Source organism: Bombina bombina, chromosome 3 (genome assembly GCF_027579735.1).
Source record: "Bombina bombina isolate aBomBom1 chromosome 3, aBomBom1.pri, whole genome shotgun sequence".
Lineage (NCBI taxonomy): Eukaryota > Metazoa > Chordata > Amphibia > Anura > Bombinatoridae > Bombina > Bombina bombina.
The window spans coordinates 249410334-249436331 of record NC_069501.1 but is presented as its reverse complement, the minus strand read 5'-3'; the positions used below and the strand labels follow the sequence as shown (position 1 = coordinate 249436331).

Genomic DNA, 25998 nt, shown 5'->3' with positions numbered 1-25998 from the left:
CATCTGCAGCTGACTGCCTGGAGATTGCCTCCATGTCATTTTAGACAGATTATATTTTTGTTTTTCAAAACTTCAGTTACCTCTGCACCTTTTTAGCTTTTCTCTTCCTATACCTTCGGTCGAATGACTGGGGGTGGAGAGAAGGGAGGAGCTATATATATACAGCTCTTCTGTGGTGCTCTTTGCCACTTCCTGTTAGCAGGAGGATAATATCCCACAAGTAAGGATGAATCCGTGGACTCGTCGTATCGTAGAAGAAATCTATCAGGTAAGCATAAATTTCATTTTCTACTTTGGCTAAGAGACCAACAATCCCTATAGAGGATAGCTGCTCCTTTAAGGATCCCATGGTCAAAAAGCTGGAGGCTTATTTGAAAAAGATGTATGTTCATCAAGGTCTTCAATTGCAACCTTCAGTTTGTATTGCCACAGTAGCAAATGCGGCATCTTATTGGTGCGACGCCTTGTCTGAATCAATTTAAGTAGAGACTCTGTTGGAGGAGATCCAAGATTGGATTAAGGCTCTCAAACTAGCCAATTCCTTTATTTCTGATGCAAACATGCAAGTTATTAGACTAGGAGCCCAGATGTCTGGCTTCACTGTCTTAGCCCATAGGGCTTTGTTGCTAAAATCTTGGTCAGCTGATGTTACCTCCTAGTCCAAGCTTCTGGTGCTTCCTTACAAGGGTAAGACCTTGTTTGGACCTGTTCTGACAGAAATAATTTCTAATATTACGGGTGGAAAAGGGTCTTCTACCACAAGACAAGAACAGACCTAAAGGATGTCAAAGTAATTTTCGTTCCTTTCATAACTTCAAAGGTCAAAAGTCTTCCTCTCCCTCTTCCAAGCAGGAATAGTCCAAGTCTTCTTGGAAGCCCAATCAGTCTTGGAATAAGTGGAAGCAATCAAAGAAACCCTCAGCTGAGTCTAAGTCGGCATGACCGGTCGGCCTCCGATCTGGGATCGGATCAAGTGGGGGGCAAACTTTCCCTGTTTTGTCAAGCGTGGATACGATGTGTCCCAGATCCTTGGGCTGTGGACATAGTATCTTAGGGTTACAAAATAGTATTCAAAACTTTCCTTCCTGGGGGCATATTCAACCTCTCAAGATTATCTGCAGACCAAGTAAAAAGAGAGGCATTCTTGAATTGTGTTCATGACCTTTCCTCCCTGGAGTGATTGTTCCAGTAAGGGAACAGGGTCTAGGATTCTATACAAATTTGTTTGTGGTTCCCAAAAAAGATGGAACTTTTCGACCCATTTTAGACCTTAAGTTCCTGGTTTGCAGACCTAGTAAAGATGTAATCTCTGCCACCTTGGGGGTTTCCTCTGGGGAAGGACCTTCTAACTCTGGGTCCATTCCTCCATCCAAATCTGGTTTCTCTGACGTTGACTGTTTGGAGATTTAACACTTAGTTCTAGCTAAGCATGGGTTTTTGGAGTCTGTCATTGAGACCATGCTACAGGCTTACAAGCCTGTTACTCGTAAAATTTACCATAAGGTATGTCGTAAATACCTTTTTATTGGTGTGAATCCAAAGGCTACTCTTGGAGTGTAGGGTCAGGATTCTTAGGATTTCCTTTTCTCCAGGAAGGTCTGGAGAAAGGGTTGTCAGTCATTTTTCTGCAAGGTCAGTTTTCTGCTTTATCTATTCTTTTACATAAGCGTCTGGCAGATGTGCCAGATGTTCAATCTTTTTGTCAGGCCCTGGTCAGAATCAGGCCTTTGTTTAAACCTGTTGCTCCTCCTTGGAGCCTTAACCTTAAAGTTTTGCTTCAGTGTGATTCGCCTTACCTTCTCTTTCATGCAGATAAGGCGGTTCTTCGTACTAAATTGGATTTTCTTCTGAAAATGGTTTCGGGTAGAAATAGTAATCAGGAAATTGTTGTTCCTTCTCTCTGTCCCAATCCTCATTCTCATAAGGAATGTCTGTTGCACATGTTGTGCATGCTCTAAAATTCTTACGTACGACTAAGGATTTTAGCCAGTCTTCTGCCTTGTTATGTTTCTCAAGAAACCGTAAAGGGTCAGAAGTCTACCACTACTACTTTCCCTCTGGTTGAGAAGTAGAATTATTTTTGCTTATGAGACTGTTGGTCCGCAGCCTCCTGAGAGAATTACAGCTTATTCCACTTGGACTGTCTCCTTGGACTTTAAAAAATGAAGCTTCGGTGGAACAGATTTGCAAGGCTGTAACTTGGTCCCCTCTGCATACTTTTTCTAAAATTTTCAAGTTTTATACTTTTGCTTCAGCTGAGGCCTCTTTTGGGAGAGAGGTTCTTTAAGCAGTGGTGCCTTCTGTTTAGGTCTGCCTGTCTTGTTCTCCCTCTCTAGTAATTCTGTGGACTCTCCATATCTTAGGAAAGAAAACAATATTTATGCTTACCTGATAAAAAAAAAAAAAAAAAAAAAAAATCCGGTTATGGAGAGTCCACAACCCCACCCTTAATTAAGACGGTTATTTTTAGCTAAACCTCAGGCACTTCTACACCTTTTGTGTTATTCCTTTTTCCATTTCCCTTTGGTCGAATTACTGGTCATTATGGGTAGGGGAGTGACACTTAGCCTCCTCCCGCTGACCAGGTGTGATATTCCCACTAGTAATTGGAATGACAACGTGGACTCCATATTTAATTTTCAGTGCCTGCCAGTTGCAGGAAGAGGTCCAAGTACCTATACAGGAGCTGCCAGGGGGGTACTTAAAGGGACAGTCTAGTCCCAAATAAACTTTCATGATTCAGATAGGGCATGTCATTTTTACATTTTCTCTTGTTAAGTGTGTTCAGTCCATGGGTCATCCATTACTTATGGGATATTCTCCTTCCCAACAGGAAGTTGCAAGAGGATCACCCAAGCAGAGCTGCTATATAGCTCCTCCCCTCACATGTCATATCCAGTCATTCTCTTGCAACCCTCAACAAAGAAGGTCGCCACGAGAGGAGTTGGAGTTTTTACTTATTCTTCAATCAAAAGTTTATTTTAAATGGCACCTGAGTGTGCTGTTTTTTTTCTATCTCAAGCAGTATTTGGAAGAAGAAACTGCCTGCGTTTTCTATGATCTTAGCAGGCGTAACTAAGATCCACTGGCTGTTCTCGACATTCTGAGGAGTGGGGTAACTTCAGAACATGGGAATAGCATGCGGGGTCCCCCGCAAATGAGGTATGTGCAGTACAATATTTTCTGGGAATGGAATTGACTAAGAAAACACTGCTGTTAGCCGTATGATGTAAGTACAGCCTTAAATGCAGTAGTAGTGACTGGTATCAGGCTGATAAATGTATGCACAGTAGAGTTATTTTCTAGGGACTAGAATTTGACTGAGAAAATACTGTTAATACTGAAATAATGCTTAAGCCTTATCTGCAGTGGAAGCGACTGGTAGCAGGCTTAGTGATAACTTTGCATGACATTAAAAGAAGTTTGTTTTTAAAACGTTTACTGGCATGTTATTCGTTTTGTGAGGTACTTTGGTGATAAATCCTTTTGGGCATGATTTTTTTCCACATGGCTAACGTATATTTCTGCATAGAAACCGTTATATCAGGTCTCCCACTGTTGTAAATGAGTGGGAGGGGCCTTTTTTTAGCGCCTTGTTGCGCAGTTAAAAATTCTAGCACAGTCTTCCTGCTTCTTCCTCCTTGATCCAGGACGTCTCTAGAGAGCTCAGGGGTCTTCAAAATTCATTTTTGAGGGAGGTAATCAGTCACAGCAGACCTGTGACAGTGTGTTTGACTGTGATAAAAAACGTTAAATCTTAATTTGATATCCGTATTTGGGTACTGAGGGATTAATCATCCTTTTGCTAATGGGTGCAATCCTCTGCTAATTAATACATTTAAAGAATTGTTGTCTATAACTGAATTAGTTCTTTGTTATTCAACTGTGTTTTTAAAAGCGCTGCAGCGTTTTTTATATTGCTTGTAAACTTATTGAAAGTAATTTCCAAGCTTGCTAGCTTCATTGCTAGTCAGTTTAAACATGTCTGATACAGAGGAATCTGCTTGTTCATTATGTTTAAAAGCCGATGTGGAGCCCAATAGAAATGTGTACCAATTGTATTGATATTACTTTGAATAAAAGTCAAACTGTACCGATAAAGAAATTATCACCAGACAACGAGGGGGAAGTTATGCCGCCTAACTCTCCTCACGTGTCAGTACCTTCGTCTCCCGCTCGGGAGGTGCGTGAGACTGAGGCGCCAAGTACATCAAGGCCCTTACAAATCACTTTACATGATATGGCTAATGTTATGAAAGAAGTATTATACAATATGCCCGAGTTAAGAGGCAAGCGCGACAGCTCTGGGTTAAGGACAGAGCGCGTCGATGACACAAGAGCCATGTCTGATACTGCGTCACAATTTGCAGAACATGAGGACGGAGAGCTTCATTCTGTGGGTGACGGTTCTGATTCGGGGAGACCGGATTCAGAAATTTCAAATTTTAAATTTAAGCTTGAGAACCTCCGAGTGTTGCTAGGGGAGGTGTTAGCGGCTCTGAATTATTGTGACACGGTGGCAATCCCAGAGAAATGATGTAGGCTGGATAAATACTATGCGGTACCGGTGTGTACTGACGTTTTTCCTATACCAAGGAGGCTTACAGAGATTATTAGCAAGGAGTGGGATAGACCCGGTGTGCCTTTTTTCCCCTCCTCAGATATTTAGAAAAATGTTCCCTATAGACGCCACCACACGAGACTTATGGCAGACGGTCCCTAAGGTGGAGGGAGCAGTTTCTACTTTAGCCAAGCGTACCACTATCCCGGTGGAGGATAGCTGTGCTTTCTCAGATCCAATGGATAAAAATTAGAGGGTTACCTTAAGAAAATGTTTGTTCAACAAGGTTTTATATTACAGCCTCTTGCATGCATTGCGCCGGTCACTGCTGCAGCGGCATTCTGGTTTGAGTCTCTGGAAGAGGCGATTCGCACAGCACCATTGGATGAGTCTTTGAGCAAGCTTAGAACCCTTAAGCTGGCTAATGCGTTTGTTTCGGATGCCGTAGTGCATTTAACCAAACTTACGGCTAAGAATTCCGGATTCGCCATACAGGCGCGCAGAGCGCTATGGCTTAAATCCTGGTCAGCAGATGTAACTTCTAAGTCTAAACTACTGAACATTCCTTTCAAAGGGCAGACCTTATTCGGGCCCGGCTTGAAGGAAATTATTGCTGACATTACTGGAGGTAAGGGCCACACCCTTCCTCAGGACAGGGCCAAATCAAAGGCCAAACAGTCTAATTTTCGTGCCTTTCGTAATTTCAAGGCAGGAGCAGCATCAACTTCCTCCGCTCCAAAACAGGAAGGAACTACTGCTCGTTACAGACAGGGTTGGAAAGGCAACCAGTCATGGAACAAGGGCAAGCAGGCCAGAAAGCCTACTTCCGCCCCTAAGACAGCATGAAGACAGGGCCCCCTTTCCGGAGACGGATCTAGTGGGGGGGCAGACTTTCTCTCTTAGCCCTGGCTTGGGCAAGAGATGTACAGGATCCCTGGACGTTGGAGATTATATCTTAGGGATACCTTCTGGATTTCAAAACTTCTCCTCCACAAGGGAGGTTTCATCTGTCAAGGATATCAACAAACCTAGTAAAGAAAGAGGCATTTCTACAATGTGTACAAGACCTCTTAGTGATGGGAGTGAATCCACCCAGTTCCGCGAACGGAACAGGGGCAAGGGTTTTATTCAAATCTGTTTGTGGTTCCCAAAAAAGAGGGAACCTTCAGACCAATCTTAGACTTAAAGATCTTAAACAAATTCCTAAGGGTTCCATCGTTCAAGATGGAAACCATTCGGACCATCCTACCCATGATCCAAGAGGGTCAATATATGACCACAGTGGACTTAAAGGATGCCTACCTTCACATACCGATTCACAAAGATCATTATCGGTACCTAAGATTTGCCTTTCTAGACAGGCATTACCAGTTTGTAGCTCTTCCCTTCGGGTTAGCTACGGCCCCGAGAATTTTTACAAAGGTTCTGGGGTCACTTCTGGCGGTACTAAGACCACGAGGCATAGCGGTGGCTCCGTACCTAGACGACATTCTGATACAAGCGTCAAGTTTTCAAAATGCAAAGTCTCATACAGAGATAGTTCTAGCATTTCTGAGGTCGCATGGGTGGAAAGTGAATGTGGAAAAGAGTTCTGTTACCACTGACAAGGGTCCCTTTTTTAGGGACTCTTATAGATTCTGTAGAGATGAAGATTTACCTGACGGAGTCCAGGTTATCAAAGATTCTCAATGCTTGCCGTGTCCTTCACTCCATTCCAAGCCCATCAGTAGCTCAGTGCATGGAAGTAATCGGCTTAATGGTCGCGGCAATGGACATAGTGCCATTTGCGCGCCTACATTTCAGACCGCTGCAACTATGCATGCTAAGTCAATGGAACGGGGATTACTCAGATCTGTCCCCTTTGCTAAATCTGGACCAGAAGACCAGAGATTATCTTCTCTGGTGGTTATCATGGGTTCATCTGTCCAAAGGAATGACTTTTCGCAGACAAGATTGGACGATTGTAACAACAAATGCCAGCCTACTAGGCTGGGGAGTAGTCTGGAACTCCCTGAAGGCTCAGGGATCGTGGACTCAGGAGGAGAAACTCCTCCCGATAATCATTCTAGAATTAAGAGCAATATTCAATGCTCTTCTAGCTTGGCCTCAGTTAGCAACACTGAGGTTCATCAGATTTCAGTCGGACAACATCACGACTGTGGCTTACATCAATCATCAAGGGGGAACCAGGAGTTCCCTAGCGATGTTGGAAGTCTCGAAGATAATTCGCTGGGCAGAGTCTCACTCTTGTCACCTGTCAGCGATCTACATCCCAGGCGTGGAGAACTGGGAGGCGGATTTTCTAAGTCGCCAGACTTTTCATCCGGGGGAGTGGGAACTTCACCCGGAGGTATTTGCTCAACTGATTCATCGTTGGGGCAAACCGGATCTGGATCTCATGGCATCTCGCCAGAACACCAAGCTTCCTTGTTACGGATCCAGGTCCAGGGACCCGGGTGCGGTGCTGGTAGATGCACTAGCAGCCCCTTGGGTTTTCAACATAGCTTATGTGTTTCCACTATTCCGTTGCTACCTCGACTGATTGCCAGGATCAAACAGGAGAGAGTATCGGTAATTCTGATAGCGCCTGCGTGGCCACGCAGGACCTGGTATGCAGACCTAGTGGACATGTCTTCCTGTCCGCCATGGTCTCTACCCCTGAGGCAGGACCTTCTAATTCAGGGTCCTTTCAACCATCCAAACCTAATTTCTCTGAGGCTGACTGCTTGGAAAATGAACGCTTGATTCTATCAAAGCGTGGGTTTTCGGATTCGGTTATTGATGCATTAATACAGGCTCGGAAACCTGTTACCAGAAAGATGTACCATAAGATATGGCTTAAATATTTATATTGGTGTGAATCCAAGAGTTACTCATGGAGTAGGGTTAGGATTCCTAGGATATTGTCCTTTCTACAAGAGGGTTTAGAAAAGGGCTTATCCGCTAGTTCACTAAAGGGACAGATTTCTGCTCTGTCTATTCTTTTACACAAGCGTCTGGCAGAGAATCCAGACGTCCAGACTTTTTGTCAGGCTTTGACTAGAATTAAGCCTGTGTTTAAAACTGTTGCTCCTCCTTGGAGCTTAAACTTGGTTCTTAAAGTTCTTCAGGGTGTTCCGTTTGAACCCCTTCATTCCATTGATATTAAGCTTTTATCTTGGAAAGTTCTGTTTTTGATGGCTATTTCCTCGGCTCGAAGAGTCTCTGAGTTATCTGCCTTACATTGTGATTCTCCTTATCTGATCTTTCATTCAGACAAGGTAGTCCTGCGTACTAAACCTGGGTTTTTACCTAAGGTTGTTTCTAACAGGAATATCAATCAAGAGATTGTTGTTCCATCATTATGTCCTAATCCTTCTTCAAAGAAGGAACGCCTTTTGCATAATCTGGACGTAGTCCGTGCCCTGAAGTTCTACTTACAGGCAACTAAAGATTTTCGGCAAACTTCTTCTCTGTTTGTCGTTTATTCTGGACAGAGGAGAGGTCAAAAGGCTTCGGCCACCTCTCTCTCTCTTTTTGGCTTCGTAGCCTAATACGTTTAGCCTATGAGACTGCTGGACAGCAGCCTCCTGAAAGAATTACAGCTCATTCCACTAGAGCTGTGGCTTCCACCTGGGCCTTTAAGAATGAGGCCTCTGTTGAACAGATTTGCAAGGCTGCAACTTGGTCTTCACTTCATACTTTTTCCAAATTTTGCAAATTTGACACTTTTGCTTCTTCGGAGGCTGTTTTTGGGAGAAAGGTTCTACAGGCAGTGGTTCCTTCTGTTTAATGTTCCTGCCTTGTCCCTCCCATCATCCGTGTACTTTAGCTTTGGTATTGGTATCCCATAAGTAATGGATGACCCGTGGACTGAACACACTTAACAAGAGAAAACATAATTTATGCTTACCTGATAAATTTATTTCTCTTGTAGTGTGTTCAGTCCACGGCCTGCCCTGTCTTTTTTGAGGCAGGTTCTAAATTTTAATTTATAACTCCAGTCACCACTGCACCCTATAGTTTCTCCTTTCTCGTCTTGTTTCGGTCGAATGACTGGATATGACATGTGAGGGGAGGAGCTATATAGCAGCTCTGCTTGGGTGATCCTCTTGCAACTTCCTGTTGGGAAGGAGAATATATCCCATAAGTAATGGATGACCCGTGGACTGAACACACTACAAGAGAAATACATTTATCAGGTAAGCATAAACTGTTTTTTTCCAATTTACTTTTATCACTAATTTTGCTTTGTTCTCTTGGTATTAGTTGAAAGCTAAACCTAGGAGGTTCATATGCTAATTTCTAAGCCCTTGAAGGCAGCCTCTTCTTCTCTCAGTGCATTTTGACAGTTTTTCACCACTAGGTGTTTGTGTGCAGTGGTTCTCAACCCAAGTGACCTCAAGGCCCGGTAAATTTTAGCCGGACATGTCCAGGGCCCAGGAGTCATAATATATATATATGTATTGTATTTTATTTATACTGCCGCTACATGCCCAGGACCCTCATATATGTGTAATGGCACTCTGAAAGGCCTGCCTGGTATTCCTGATATGTGGAGTTGTGGGCCTGTCAAGAGTATGCAGTGGGGGCATGTTGGGTCATGGCCCACCAGCAGGTCTGTCACAGCCCGGCACTGGGCCACGGCCCGGCTGTTGAGAAACCAGGATATATATAACTGCTCACGCTGGTGGAGTTCAGGTGAGCCAACTCTGATTGGCTAAAATGGATGTCTGTCAAAAGAACTAAAATAAGGGGGCAGTTTGCAGAGGATTAGATGCAAGGTAATCGGAGGTAAAAAGTGTATTATTAGAACGGTTGATTGAGCAAAACTAGGGAATGGGTAATAAAGGGATTATCCATCTTTCTAAAAAATAACAATTCTGGTGTAGACTGTCCCTTTAAGGGATATACAATCTATATTGCAGGTGCTACTACTCTGAGAATTGGTGTCTGGGCGAGTGTATACATTGTGTAGCGGCCTCTCTACCAGTTATTTTCTGTACCAGTCCTTTATATATAGTGTCATTGCTTACTTTATTATAAGTAAAAACTGAAAAAAATCAAGTACCCACTGATATCTCTATAGAGGAGTCAGTTTCTGTTATCCTTTTGTCTACATATGTATGTTTTGAAAATTATTTTCCAGTATGCCAGGCCACTCCTATCTGAGAATTCTATTCTTCAGATTTTACAACCATATCTGCTGCAACCATCCACTTTCCAGAGGGAAATTTGCCCTGTACATGTTATACTCAGTGGGAAATCCCTTATTTTATTGAAGCTAAAAATATTTACAAAATAGTGAGTTTGTTTAGCGGCTGTCCCCATACTAAGCATAAATCTAGGTCTCCTCAGATAAATCTGCAAAGTAAGGACCCTTTTAGAAAGCTGTACTCCACATCACATTCAAATGTTATTTACAGTGTATCAAATGTACTATATGATGTGCAATCATATATTGTACTTAACATATGGTACCTTTATCATGTCTTATAACTATCTGCCCTATTATACTTATTTATAAGTCAAAGCTTGTTTTGTTTTTTATGTTAGTCTGCGTTTTATTTATTGTACATTGTTTGCTCTTTGGAATATTTGCAGGAATGTACTTCATGCAGGTTCTGTACACTATTATATGCAATTAGCTAAAAGCTGTTAGTGTACAGCAACACATTAATTTTGATATAGGGAGGGCTACTGTCTCTGTATATATGCAAGGCATTGTCTGTCTTATGCTATTAGTGTATGCATGCATTATACTTTGCATGTTTAATTCCAAATGCAGTCCTGCAGATTAATGCAACAGCTCAGATCCTTGCCAGTGATCATGATCAGATATTCGTGCCTTATATTGATACTAGTGCAAGCTTATTTCCTGTCAATAGCTATTGCTCATATTAACAAGCTCTTCTGTTGTCTTTCACGACCATGGTTGGAGTAGCAATGTACCTAAAGCTCCTTATTTCCTGCTATAAGGGTAGCATTTACTTGAGTCATAAAAGACTTGATCCTTATGCATTTGATTTCCTGACGCATCTTTGCAATATTAACAATCAGAGGGTGTGTCTCTTCCTACAAAAGCTACATTCTATAGGTAGCTCAATGCATGGAGGTGGTGGGTCTTATGGTAGCTGCTTCAGACAGTTTCTTTGGCCCCCTTTTCACTTGAGACCCCTTTAATGGCTATGCTACCTCAGTGGTCAAATAATTATCTATATTTGGAATACAGATTGCTTTGGATTTCACAGTCGATCTTTTTCTAGAGGACATGTGTCTGGCCCTGGGGACATGCATCCTTCGTCAGTTTTGCTATAGTCTGCCGATGGGCGCCAGTCTCTCTGACTGGGGAGTGGTCTGGGGTTCTAGAAGAGTGCAGCGAGTTTGGTTTCCTTTAGAGCAAGGCTCCCAACCAACATTCTGGAACTTTAAGCAGTCTTTAGGCTCTTCTGCCCTTACTCCTATTGAAGGAGGAATAGTTTTATCTGTTTCCAGTCAACATCTCGACTGTGACCCTACATAAATCATTAAGGGGAGTAACCACAGTCCACTGGTCATGCTAGAAGTGTCTAAAACTCTTAGGCAAAGCGGAATCATTGCTCTCTTGGCAATTCATATACCATGTGTGAACTGGGAGGTGGATCATCTCTGCAGTCTATCGCTCCATTCAAGAGAGTGGTCTCCACTTTGGGACATTTGTTCGATTGCTCAGTGATCAAAATGGGCTTACAGGACATAAATCTGATGGCCTTAAACTTGAATCTTGAGTTTCCAAGCTATTATGCAAGATTAAAATATCAAAAGTCTCACATAATAGTCACCTTGGTATGTCCATGGGACTTTCATCTAGGATACTTGTTTCCTTTGTGTGACTTCCCAGAGTCATTACTTGGATGAAACTGGAGTCAATGTCCATAATATAAATTGCTCCAGCCAGGCCCCGCTGGACTTGGCATGCGGATATAGTGCAGATGTTCTCTTACTTTCCATGTCTTCCCTCTGAGACTAGACATGTTGTCTCAAGGTTCTCTTTTCTAACCAAGATCTCAAATCTCTAAATTTAATGGCGTGGAGTTTGAACGCTTAGTTTTGAAGCTGGGTTTTCGGTATTTATCATTGATGCAGGCCAGAAAGCCTGTAACAAGAGATTTATCATAAGATTTGGAAGATATATTTTGAGTGGTGTTTTTCCTGAGGGTTTTCTTTTTGGATTCATAGAATCCTTCAGTTTTCTCACAATGTCAGCTAATTTCTAAAAGGTCGAATTTTGTTTTTTCTCTTCATAGAAAGTTGACTAAACTTCCTGATCAGACTTTTTGTCCAGGCGTTTGTTAGAATTTGTCAAAAGTTTAATTTCCTAATGGGGGACAAATGTATAACGTAGAAAACTCAGACAGAGGTAGTTTTTTTTCAGCCATCATACTTTATGAATTAGGGAGTATGTGACACCATAGAGCGGCACCGGGTCCACCGACTGTAGAAAACTCTTCTCACAATCATTAAGGAGTTGAAGGACACCCTCAATGCTCTTTTGACGTGGCCTCAGTTACGTTCTGTCTGATTTTATTTTTCGGACATCACTACTGTGACCTATGTCAATCAATAGTGCAGAACTCGCAGCTTTCTGGCAATGCTGGAAGTGTTTCTCGTATTCTTCAATGGGCAGAGACGTAGCAATGTCAAATATAAGCCATCCACATTCCAGGACTGGTTAGTTGTGAAGCAGATTTTCTGAGCAGACAGACTTTACACTCTAAGGAATGGTCCCTGAACCAGGGGTTTTTTTTTTTTTTTGCAAGATCACTCGCAGTTGGGGATGTCCAGAGTGAGACGTCATGGCTTCCCATCTCAATGCCAAACTATCAAGATATGGGTTGAGATCCTCAGGCGTAACTGGTGAATGCCTTAACTGCTCCTTGGCATTACAATGTAGTGTATCTTTTTTTCTCCAATTGCTTCCTTGCGTAATTGCTCAAATCACGGAGAAGGTATTTTCTGCAATTGGTTAGCTCCTGCGTAGCTACGCAGGACTTGGTATGCAGACTTGGTGGGAATGTCTAGTTCTCAATGGAGACTCCCTCAGAGGCCAGATCTTCTGGCTCAGGGTCCACTCTTTTAAAATCTGGATTCTCTGAGGTTGACTGCATCGAGAATGAACAAATGATCTTGTCCCAGAGGTAATTCTCTGAGGCAGTCATTAATACTTTGATTCAGGCACTTAAGCCTGTTACTAGACTTAAATTTCAATGTTCGGTTTGGGGTGTGTCTGCCTCCTCCTGGTGGCCATTTACGTTACTTTTAGTTTTAGTGAAGTATTCTCCCATATCTTATGAATGGACTCGCTGCCAAGAAAGAAAATAATCAGGTAAGCATAAATAATACTATATCTGTGTGTATGTCAATGATATTCTGAATAAATTTGTATAACTACAAATCAATTTATTATAGGTTGTCTGAATTATTGCCCTTTGATTTGATAGAAATTAAGGGTAATGTCCCTGTAAAATGATTTAAAAGGTGTTGATGTACTTACAAATGTTCTTGAGATATATATATATATATATATATATATATATATATATATATATATATATATATATATATATATATATATATATATATATATATATATATATATATATATATATATATATATATATATATATATATATATATATATATATATCAGTAATATGTGATAACCGAGAAGTGGTGTTTTGGAATCTTTCAGGTTGAAAGTGAATTGAAATCTATCTGTAATGACATACTGGATGTACTGGACAAACACCTCATTCCAGCTGCAAATAGTGGAGAATCCAAGGTTTTTTACTATAAAATGTAAGTGTTGCAGTGTGTCTGTCTGAGGTCTCTGTGTATACTTTAAAATTTTGCCTGTTCTATGGAAACGGCTAGATGAGTTATGGTGTCCTTTTTTTTTTTTTTTTTTTTTTTTTTTTTTTTTCCTTTTTTTTTTTTTAAAGGAGAGACTGTAAAACTGGAAGTGCGATAGGGTTCTGATTTATGGAGATGTTTGTCAGGAAAAATCCATTTATATGGGAAAATTAGGCATTCCACCATGTTGATATAAGAAAAGTGTTGTGTTTTTTTTTTTTTTTTGTGGTAAAATATTCTGTTCAGAAACTTCTCCAACTGTCTTTTAAAAGGATCATAACCCTACATATACCCTGTACAGTGAAAAAATTGACAGCTGGGTGGCATTTTAATGTAGCTAGGTGGGAGTAGTGTAGTATTTTCTGGTTTTCAAAGCACAAAATAATTGTATAATTTAACTTACATTTATTTAATGATAATTTGTGCTATAAGTATAAAATTTTTTTTAAATTAACTAATTTTAGCTTAACATTGGCTAAAACTTTTGCTGGTTGTTCAGTAAAATCAGCCATTTAATATGTGTATTATGTTGCACTTGAAGGGTGTAGCAGCGCAGCCCCTTCCGCATAATCTACTGCCCTGGTAGTTCGAAAGTGGAGAGGAATTAACCACAGTTGTTGCCAAAATGGCTGCAATTCTTTATACAGTTGCATAAACATTCCATTGAAAATAGCAGCATATAGTTATGTTTACCCCAAGGCAGAACATGCTGTGATTTGAGATGTCATTGCAGAAAATGCTGCATGTCTGCCGAAAGAACAGGGCGCATGCAGGAACTGTTCGCTCTTTTGCTTTGTAGTGCTTCTCTGGCTGCACAGTGCAATTTTTCCATAACCGTGAAACCAGAGTGAAGCACTGTAAGCAGGACTGGCTCTCATGGATTTTTTACAGCCTTGTCCCCTAGTCTTTCCTGGTCTGCAAATAGATTTTCTTTAGACATTCTTCCAAACAATAATGCACTTTTCTCTTGTTAAGTGTGTTCAGTCCACGGGTCATCCATTACTTATGGGATATATTCTCCTTCCAAACAGGAAGTTGCAAGAGGATCACCCAAGCAGAGCTGCTATATAGCTCCTCCCCTCACATGTCATATCCAGTCATTCTCTTGCAAGTCTCAACAAAGAAGGAGGTCGCGAGAGGAGATAGGAGTTTTTACTTAACAAACTTTTGATTGAAGAATAATTATTTTAAAATGGCACCGGAGTGTGCTGTTTTTTCTCTCAGGCAGTATTTAGAAGTATCTGCCTGCGTTTTCTATGATCTTGGCAGACGTAACTAAGATCCACTGGCTGTTCTCGCACATTCTGAGGAGTGGGGTAACTTCAGAAAAGGGAATAGCATGCGGGGTCCCCCGCAAATGAGGTATGTGCAGTAATATTTTCTAGGAATGGAATTGACTAAGAAAACACTGCTGTTACCCATATGATGTAAGTACAGCCTTTAATGCAGTAGTAGCGACTGGTATCAGGCTGATAAATGTATGCACAGTAGAGTTATTTTCTAGGGACTAGAATTTGACTGAGAAAATACTGTTAATACTGAAATATATGTATGAGCCTTAACTGCAGTAGAAGCGACTGGTAGCAGGCTTAGTGATAACTTTGCATAACACTGGAAAGTTGTTTTTAAAACGTTTACTGGCATGTTATTCGTTTTGTGAGGTACTTTGGTGATAAATCTTTTTGGGCATGATTTTTTTTTCCATATGGCTAACGTATATTTCTGCATAGAAACCGTTGTAACAGGTTCCCACTGTTGTAATATGAGTGGGAGGGGCCTTTTTAGCGCCTTGTTGCGCAGTTAAAATTCTAGCAGTGTCTTCCTGCTTCTTCCTTCTTGATCCAGGACGTCTCCAGAGAGCTCAGGGGTCTTCAAAATTCATTTTTGAGGGAGGTAATCAGTCACAGCAGACCTGTGACAGTGTGTTTGACTGTGATAAGAGCGTTAAATCTAAAATTGATTATCCGTTTTTGGGTATTGAGGGGTTAATCATCCGTTTGCTAGTGGGTGCAATCCTCTGCTAAATTCATACATTTACTGTTAAAATTGTTGGCTATAACTGAATTAGTTCATTGTTATTTCAACTGTGACAGTTTTTTTGTGTTTTTAAAAGCGCTGCAGCGTTTTTTCTATTGCTTGTAAATTTATTGAAAGATTTTTTCCAAGCTTGATAGCCTTCATTGCTAGTCTGTTTAAACATGTCTGATACAGATGAATCTACTTGTTCATTATGTTTAAAAGCCAATGTGGAGCCCAATAGAAATATGTGTACCAATTGTATTGATGTTACTTTAAATAAAAGTCAGTCTTTACTGGTAAAGAAATTATCACCAGACAACGAGGGGGAAGTTATGCCGCCTAACTCTCCTCACGTGTCAGTACCTTCGCCTCCCGCTCAGGAGGTGCGTGAGATTGTGGCGCCAAGTACATCAAGGCCCTTACAAATCACTTTGCATGATATGATTAATGTTATGAAAGTATTATCTAATTTGCCTGAGTTAAGAGGCTCTGGGTTTAGGACAGAGCGCGCCGATGACACGAGAGCCATGTCCGATACTGCGTCACAATTTGCAGAACATGAGGACGGAGAGCTTCATTCTGTGGGTGACGGATCTGATCCGGGGAGACCGGATTCAGAAATTTCAAATTTTAAATTTAAGCTTGAGAACCTCCGTGTATTGCTAGGGGAGGTGTTAGCGGCTCTGAATGATTGCGACACGGTTGCAATCCCAGAGAAATTATGTAGGCTGGATAAATACTATGCGTTACCGGTGTGTACTGACGTTTTTCCTATACCTAAAAGGCTTACAGAGATTATTAGCAAGGAGTGGGATAGACCCGGTGTGCCCTTTTCCCCTCCTCCGATATTTAGAAAAATGTTCCCAATAGACGCCACCACACGAGACTTATGGCAGACGGTCCCTAAGGTGGAGGGAGCAGTTTCTACTTTAGCCAAGCGTACCACTATCCCGGTGGAGGATAGTTGTGCTTTCTCAGATCCAATGGATAAAAAATTAGGTTACCTTAAGAAAATGTTTGTTCAACAAGGTTTTATATTACAGCCCCTTGCATGAGTTGCGCCCGTCACTGCTGCAGCGGCATTCTGGTTCGAGTCTCTGGAAGAGGCTATTCGCACAGCACCATTGGATGAGATTATGAACAAGCTTAAAGCCCTTAAGCTAGCTAATGCATTTGTTTCGGATGCCGTTGTGCATTTAACCAAACTCACGGCTAAGAACTCCGGATTTGCCATCCAGGCGCGCAGAGCGCTATGGCTTAAATCCTGGTCAGCAGATGTAACTTCTAAATCTAAATTGCTTAATATTCCTTTCAAAGGGCAAACCTTATTCGGGCCCGGCTTGAAAGAAATTATTGCTGACATTACTGGTGGTAAGGGTCACACCCTTCCTCAGGACAGGGCCAAATCAAAGGCCAAACAGTCTAATTTTCGTGCCTTTCGTAATTTCAAGGCAGGAGCAGCATCAACTTCCTCCGCTCCAAAACAGGAAGGGACTGCTACTCGTTACAGACAGGGTTGGAAGGGCAACCAGTCCTGGAACAAGGGCAAGCAGGCCAGAAAACCTACTTCTGCCCCTAAGACAGCATGAAGAAAGGGCCCCCTATCCAGAAACGGATCTAGTGGGGGGCAGACTTTCTCTCTTCGCCCAGGCCTGGGCAAGAGATGTCCAGGATCCCTGGGCGTTGGAGATCATATCTCAGGGATACCTTCTGGACTTCAAAACTTCTCCACAAGGGAGATTTCATCTGTCAAGGTTATCAACAAACCTAATAAAGAAAGAGGCATTTCTACGATGTGTACAAGACCTCTTAGTAATGGGAGTGATCCACCCGATTCCGCGGACGGAACAAGGGCAAGGTTTTTACTCAAATCTGTTTGCGGTTCCCAAAAAAGAGGGAACTTTCAGGCCAATCTTGGACCTGAAGATCTTAAACAAATTCCTAAGGGTTCCATCGTTCAAAATGGAAACTATTCGGACCATCCTACCCATGATCCAAGAGGGTCAGTATATGACCACAGTGGACTTAAAGGATGCCTACCTTCACATACCGATTCACAAAGATCATTATCGGTACCTAAGGTTTGCCTTTCTAGACAGGCATTACCAGTTTGTAGCTCTTCCCTTCGGGTTGGCTACGGCCCAGAGAATTTTTACAAAGGTTCTGGGCTCGCTTCTGGCGGTACTAAGACCGCGAGGCATAGCGGTGGCTCCGTACCTAGACGACATTCTGATACAAGCGTCAAGTTTTCAAAATGCAAAGTCTCATACAGAGATAGTTCTAGCATTTCTGAGGTCGCATGGGTGGAAAGTGAACATGGAAAAGAGCCCATCAGTAGCTCAGTGCATGGAAGTAATCGGCTTAATGGTCGCGGCAATGGACATAGTGCCATTTGCGCGCCTACATCTCAGACCGCTGCAACTGTGCATGCTAAGTCAGTGGAATGGGGATTACTCAGATCTGTCCCCTTTACTAAATCTGGACCAGGAGGCCAGAGATTCTCTTCTCTGGTGGTTGTCGTGGGTTCATCTGTCCAAAGGAATGACTTTTCGCAGACCAGATTGGACGATTGTAACAACAGATGCCAGCCTACTAGGCTGGGGTGCAGTCTGGAACTCCCTGAAGGCTCAAGGATCATGGACTCAGGAGGAGAAACTCCTCCCAATAAACATTCTGGAATTAAGAGCAATATTCAATGCTCTTCTAGCTTGGCCTCAGTTAGCAACTCTGAGGTTCATCAGATTTCAGTCGGACAACATCACGACTGTGGCTTACATCAATCATCTAGGGGGAACCAGGAGTTCCCTAGCGATGTTGGAAGTCTCGAAGATAATTCGCTGGGCAGAGTCTCACTCTTGTCATCTGTCAGCGATCTACATCCCAGGCGTGGAGAACTGGGAGGCGGATTTTCTAAGTCGCCAGACCTTTCATCCGGGGGAGTGGGAACTTCACCCGGAGGTGTTTGCTCAACTGATTCTTCGTTGGGGCGAACCGGAGCTGGATCTCATGGCATCTCGCCAGAACGCCAAGCTTCCTTGTTACGGATCCAGGTCCAGGGACCCGGGGGTGGTGCTGGTAGATGCATTAGCAGCCCCTTGGGTTTTCAACATGGCTTATGTGTTTCCACCATTTCCGTTGCCACCTCAACTGATTGCCAGGATCAAACAGGAGAGAGCATCGGTGAATCTGATAGCACCTGCGTGGCCACGCAGGACCTGGTATGCAGACCTAGTGGACATGTCGTCCTGTCCACGATGGTCTCTGCCTCTGAGGCAGGACCTTCTAATTCAGGGTCCTTTCAACCATCCAAGCCTAATTTCTCTGAGGCTGACTGCATTGAGATTGAACGCTTGATTCTATCAAAGCGTGGTTTTTCGGAGTCGGTTATTGATACGTTAATACAGGCTCGGAAACCTGTTACCAGAAAGATTTACCATAAGATATGGCGTAAATATTTATATTGGTGTGAATCCAAGAGTTACTCATGGAGTAAGGTTAGGATTCCTAGGATATTGGCTTTTCTACAAGAAGGTTTAGAAAAGGGTTTATCCGCTAGTTCGTTAAAGGGACAGATTTCTGCTCTGTCTATTCTTTTACACAAACGTCTGGCAGAGAATCCAGACGTCCAGGCTTTTTGTCAGGCTTTGGCTAGGATTAAGCCTGTGTTTAAAACTGTTGCTCCTCCGTGGAGCTTAAACTTGGTTCTTAAAGTTCTTCAGGGTGTTCCGTTTGAACCCCTTCATTCCATTGATATTAAGCTTTTATCTTGGAAAGTTCTGTTTTTGATGGGTATTTCCTCGGCTCGAAGAGTCTGAGTTATCTGCCTTACATTGCGATTCTCCTTATCTGATTTTTCATTCAGACAAGGTAGTTCTGCGTACTAAACCTGGGTTTTTACCTAAGGTTGTTTCTAACAGGAATATCAATCAAGAGATTGTTGTTCCTTCATTATGTCCTAATCCTTCTTCAAAGAAGGAACGTCTTTTGCATAATCTGGACGTAGTCCGTGCCCTGAAGTTCTACTTACAGGCAACTAAAGATTTTTGGCAAACTTCTTCTGTTTGTCGTTTATTCTGGTCAGAGGAGAGGTCAAAAGGCTTCGGCCACCTCTCTCTCTTTTTGGCTTCGTAGCATAATACGTTTAGCCTATGAGACTGCTGGACAGCAGCCTCCTGAAAGAATTACAGCTCATTCCACTAGAGCTGTGGCTTCCACCTGGGCCTTTAAGAATGAGGCCTCTGTTAAACAGATTTGCAAGGCTGCAACTTGGTCTTCACTTCATACCTTTTCAAAATTTTACAAATTTGACACTTTTGCTTCTTCGGAGGCTGTTTTTGGGAGAAAGGTTCTACAGGCAGTGGTTCCTTCTGTTTAATGTTCCTGCCTTGTCCCTCCCATCATCCGTGTACTTTAGCTTTGGTATTGGTATCCCATAAGTAATGGATGACCCGTGGACTGAACACACTTAACAAGAGAAAACATAATTTATGCTTACCTGATAAATTTATTTCTCTTGTAGTGTGTTCAGTCCACGGCCCGCCCTGTCTTTTTTTGAGGCAGTTCTAAATTTTAATTAAAACTCCAGTCACCACTGCACCCTATAGTTTTTCCTTTCTCGTCTTGTTTCGGTCGAATGACTGGATATGACATGTGAGGGGAGGAGCTATATAGCAGCTCTGCTTGGGTGATCCTCTTGCAACTTCCTGTTGGGAAGGAGAATATATCCCATAAGTAATGGATGACCCGTGGACTGAACACACTACAAGAGAAAACATAATTTATGCTTACCTGATAAATTCCTTTCTCCTGTAGTGTAGTCAGTCCACGGGTCATCCATTACTTATGGGATTTTAACTCCTCCCTAACAGTAAGTGCAAGAGGATCACCCAAGCAGAGCTGCTATATAGCTCCTCCCCTCTACGTCACACCCAGTCATTCGACCGAAAACCAAACGAGAAAGGAGAAACTATAGGGTGCAGTGGTGACTGGAATATAATTTTAAAATTTAGACCTGCCATAAAAAACAGGGCGGGCCGTGGACTGACTACACTACAGGAGAAAGGAATTTATCAGGTAAGCATAAATTATGTTTTCTCCTGTTAAGTGTAGTCAGTCCACGGGTCATCCATTACTTATGGGATACCAATACCAAAGGTAAAGTACACGGATGACGGGAGGGACAGGCAGGATCTTTATACGGAAGGAACCACTGCCTGAAGAACCTTTCTCCCAAAAACAGCCTCAGAAGAAGCAAAAGTGTCAAATTTGGAAAAAGTATGAAGAGAAGACCAAGTTGCAGCCTTGCAAATCTGTTCAACAGAGGCCTCATTCTTAAAGGCCCACGTGGAAGCCACAGCTCTCGTAGAATGAGCTGTAATTCTTTCAGGAGGCTGCTGTCCAGCAGTCTCATAGGCTAAACGTATTATGCTACGAAGCCAAAAAGAGAGAGAGGTAGCAGATGCTTTTTGACCTCTCCTCTGTCCAGAATAAACGACAAACAGGGAAGAAGTTTGTCGAAAATCTTTAGTTGCCTGTAAATAAAATTTCAGGGCACGGACTACGTCTAGATTGTGCAGAAATCGTTCCTTCTTTGAAAAAGGGTTAGGACACAATGATGGAACAACAATCTCTTGATTGATATTCTTGTTAGTGACTACCTTAGGTAAGAACCCAGGTTTAGTACGCAGAACTACCTTGTCTGAATGAAAAATCAGATAAGGAGAATCACAATGTAATGCCGATAACTCAGAGACTCTATGAGCCGAGGAAATAGCCATTAAAAACAGAACTTTCCAAGATAATAGCTTGATATCAATGGAATGAAGGGGTTCAAACGGAACACCCTGTAAAACGTTAAGAACTAAGTTTAAGCTCCATGGTGGAGCAACAGTTTTAAACACAGGCTTAATCCTGGCCAAAGCCTGACAAAAAGCCTGAACGTCTGGAACTTCTGACAGACGTTTGTGTAAAAGGATGGACAGAGCTGAGATCTGTCCTTTTAAAGAACTTGCAGATAAACCCTTTTCTAAACCTTCTTGTAGAAAAGACAATATCCTGGGAATCCTAACCTTACTCCATGAGTAACTCTTGGATTCGCACCAGTGTAAATATTTACGCCATATCTTATGGTAAATTTTCCTGGTAACAGGTTTCCTAGCCTGTTTTAAGGTATCAATTACTGACTCCGAAAATCCACTCTTTGATAAAATCAAGCGTTCAATCTCCATGCAGTCAGCTTCAGAGAAATTAGATTTTGATGTTTGAAAGGACCCTGAATTAGAAGGTCCTGTCTCAGAGGCAGCGACCAAGGTGGACAGGATGACATGTTTACTAGATCTGCATACCAGGTCCTGCGTGGCCACGCAGGCGCTATTAGAATCACCGATGCCTTCTCCTGTTTGATCCTGGCAATCAAACGAGGAAGCATCGGAAAGGGTGGGAACACATAAGCCATCTTGAAGGTCCAAGGTGCTGTCAGAGCATCTATCAGGACCGCTCCCGGGTCCCTGGATCTGGACCCGTAACAAGGAAGCTTGGCGTTCTGGCGAGACGCCATGAGATCCATATCCGGTTTGCCCCAACGTCGAAGTATTTGGGCAAAGACCTCCGGATGAAGTTCCCACTCCCCCGGATGAAAAGTCTGGCGACTTAGTAAATCCGCCTCCCAGTTCTCCATGCCTGGGATGTGGATCGCTGACAGGTGGCAAGAGTGAGACTCTGCCCAGCGAATTATCTTTGAAACTTCCATCATCGCTAGGGAACTCCTTGTCCCTCCCTGATGGTTGATGTAAGCCACAGTCGTGATGTTGTCCGACTGAAACCTGATGAACCTCAGAGTTGCTAACTGAGGCCAAGCCAGAAGGGCATTGAGAACTGCTCTCAATTCCAGAATGTTTATTGGAAGAAGACTCTACTCCTGAGTCCATGATCCCTGAGCCTTCAGGGAATTCCAGACAGCGCCCCAACCTAGTAGGCTGGCGTCTGTTGTTACAATTGTCCAGTCTGGCCTGCTGAAGGGCATCCCTCTGGACAGATGTGGCCGAGAAAGCCACCATAGAAGAGAATCTCTGGTCTCTTGATCCAGATTCAGCATAGGGGACAAATCTGAGTAATCCCCATTCCACTGACTTAGCATGCACAATTGCAGCGGTCTTAGATGTAGGCGTGCAAAAGGTACCATGTCCATTGCCGCTACCATTAAGCAGATTATCTCCATGCCTTGAGCCACTGACGGGTGTGGAATGGAATGAAGGATCCGGCAAGCATTTAGAAGTTTTGTTAACCTGTCCTCTGTCAGGCAAATCTTCATTTCTACAGAATCTATGAGAGTCCCTAAGAAGGGAACTCTTGTGAGTGGCAATAGAGAACTCTTTTCTTCGTTCACTTTCCACCCATGTGACCTTAGAAATGCCAGTACTAACTCTGTATGAGACTTGGCAGTTTGGAAACTTGACGCTTGAATCAGAATGTCGTCTAGGTACGGAGCTACCGATATTCCTCGCGGTCTTAGTACCGCCAGAAGAGAACCCAGAACCTTTGTAAAGATTCTTGGAGCCGTAGCTAACCCGAAGGGAAGAGCTACAAACTGGTAATGCCTGTCTAGGAAGGCAAACCTTAGATACCGGTAATGATCCTTGTGAATCGGTATGTGAAGGTAGGCATCCTTTAAATCCACTGTGGTCATGTACTGACCCCTTTGGATCATGGGTAAGATTGTCCGAGTAGTTTCCATTTTGAACGATGGAACTCTTAGGAATTTGTTTAGGATCTTTAAATCCAATATTGGTCTGAAGGTTCCTTCTTTCTTGGGAACCACAAACAGATTTGAGTAAAACCCTTGTCCGTGTTCCGACCGCGGAACCGGATGGATCACTCCCATCAGTAAAAGATCTTGTACACAGCGTAGAAACGCCTCTTTCTTTATCTGGTTTGTTGACAACCTTGAAAGATGAAATCTCCCTTGTGGAGGAGAAGCTTTGAAGTCCAGAAGATATCCCTGAGATATGATCTCCAATGCCCAGGGATACTGGACATCTCTTGCCCAAGCCTGGGCGAAGAGAGAAAGTCTGCCCCCCACTAGATCCGTTTCCGGATCGGGGACCCTCACTTCATGCTGTCTTAGGGGCAGCAGCAGGTTTTCTGGCCTGCTTGCCCTTGTTCCAGGTCTGGTTAGGTTTCCAGCCCTGTCTGTAGCGAGCAACAGTTCCTTCCTGTTTTGGAGCCGAGGAAGTTGATGCTGCTCCTGCCTTGAAGTTACGAAAGGCACGAAAATTAGACTGTCTAGCCCTTGGTTTGGCTCTGTCTTGAGGCAGGGCATGGCCCTTACCTCCCGTAATGTCAGCGATCATTTCTTTCAAACCGGGCCCGAATAATGACTGCCCCTTGAAAGGTATGTTAAGCAATTTAGATTTAGAAGTCACATCAGCTGACCAGGATTTTAGCCACAGCGCTCTGCGCGCCTGAATGGCGAATCTGGAATTCTTAGCCGTAAGTTTAGTTAAGTGTACTACGGCATCAGAAATAAATGAATTAGCTAGCTTAAGGGTTTTAAGCTTGTGTGTAATCTCATCCAATGGAGCTGTGTCAAGGGTCTCTTCCAGAGACTCAAACCAAAATGCCGCCGCAGCCGTGACAGGCGCAATGCATGCAAGGGGTTGCAATATAAAACCTTGTTGAACAAACATTTTCTTAAGGTAACCCTCTAACTTTTTATCCATTGGATCTGAAAAGGCACAGCTATCCTCCACCGGGATAGTGGTACGCTTAGCTAAAGTAGAAACTGCTCCCTCCACCTTAGGGACCGTTTGCCATAAGTCCCGTGTGGTGGCGTCTATTGGAAACATTTTTCTGAATATAGGAGGGGGTGAGAAAGGCACACCGGGTCTATCCCACTCCTTAGTAACAATTTCAGTAAGTCTCTTAGGTATAGGAAAAACGTCAGTACACGTTGGTACCGCAAAATATTTATCCAACCTACATACTTTCTCTGGGTTTGCAACCGTGTTACAATCATTCAGAGCCGCTAACACCTCCCCTAGTAATACACGGAGGTTTTCCAGCTTAAATTTGAAATTTGAAATGTCTGAATCCAGTTTATTTGGATCAGATCAGTCACCCACAGAATGAAGCTCTCCGTCTTCATGTTCTGCAATTTGTGACGCAGTATCAGACATGGCCCTAGCATTATCAGCGCACTCTGTTCTCACCCCAGAGTGGTCTCGTTTACCCCTAAGTTCTGGCAATTTAGATAAAACTTCAGTCATAACATTAGCCATGTCTTGTAAAGTGATTTGTAATGGCCGCCCTGATGTACTTGGCGTTACAATATCACGCACCTCCTGAGCGGGAGATGCAGGTACTGACACGTGAGGCAAGTTAGTCGGCATAACTTCCCCCTCGTTCTCTGGTGAATTTTGCTTAACTTGTACAGATTGGCTTTTATTTAAAGTAGCATCAATGCAATTAGTACATAAATTTCTATTGGGCTCCACCTTGGCCTTTGAACATATTGCACAAAGAGATTCCTCTGTGTCAGACATGTTTAAACAAACTAGCAATTAGACTAGCAAGCTTGGAAAATACTTTTCAAATGAATTTACAAGCAATATAAAAAACGTTACTGTGCCTTTAAAAGCACACAAAAAAACTTTCACCTTGATATAACAATGAACCGGTTTAGTTATAGCAATCAATTTTTCATATGAAATGCATTAATTTAGCAAAGGATAGCACCCATCAGCAAATGAATTAATAACCCCTTAATACTAAAAAACGATTGACAAATCAAATAAATATGTTTTTTATCACAGTCAAAGCACAGTCTCACAGGTCTGCTGTGAGTGATTACCTCCCTCAAACTAGTTTTGGAGACCCCTGAGCTCTGTAGAGACGTCCTGGATCATGCAGGGAGAATAAGGAAGACTGTGACTGAATTTTTAATGCGTAGTAAAAGCGCCAAAATAGGCCCCTCCCACTCATAATACAGCAGTGGGGAAGCTCAGTAACTGATTTTATACAAAATAAACGACAGCCAAGTGGAAAATAATGCCCATAAATTTTCACCAAGTACCTCAGAGAGAAAAACGATTAACCTGCCAGTAAACGTTTTCAATATATGATATAATAATAAAAGCCTGTTGCTAGTCGCTATCACTGCAGAAAGGCTATAAGTTATATGTATATCGTATTTTCTTAGTGAAGTGCCATTCCCCAGAAATACTTTAGTGCCAACATACATACATAACAGCCTGATACCAGTTGCTACTACTGCATTGGGGAAGAGAATGTCCCACAAGTAAGGATGACGCCGTGGACCGGACACACCTATGTTGGAGAAATAAACGACAGCCAAGTGGAAAATAATGCCCATAAATTTTCACCAAGTACCTCAGAGAAAAAAACGATTAACCTGACAGTAAACGTTTTAAATATATGAATAAGAATAAAAGCCTGTTGCTAGTCGCTATCACTGCAGAGGCTAGAGTTATATGTAAACAGTATTTTCTTAGTGAAGTGCCATTCCCCAGAAATACTTTGGTGCCAACATA

General features: G+C 42.6%; 1 protein-coding gene across 2 annotated transcripts in view; it reads left to right on the top strand.

Annotated features, from left to right (window-relative positions):
- Window positions 1–25998, top strand: part of YWHAE (tyrosine 3-monooxygenase/tryptophan 5-monooxygenase activation protein epsilon) — a 153683-nt gene that overhangs the window by 65385 nt on the left and 62300 nt on the right. For both annotated transcript variants that reach the window (XM_053706245.1, XM_053706246.1), the window contains exon 3: window positions 13272–13378. In XM_053706245.1, the coding sequence (XP_053562220.1) occupies window positions 13272–13378 (107 nt within the window). The remainder of the gene's footprint in view (window positions 1–13271; window positions 13379–25998) is intronic.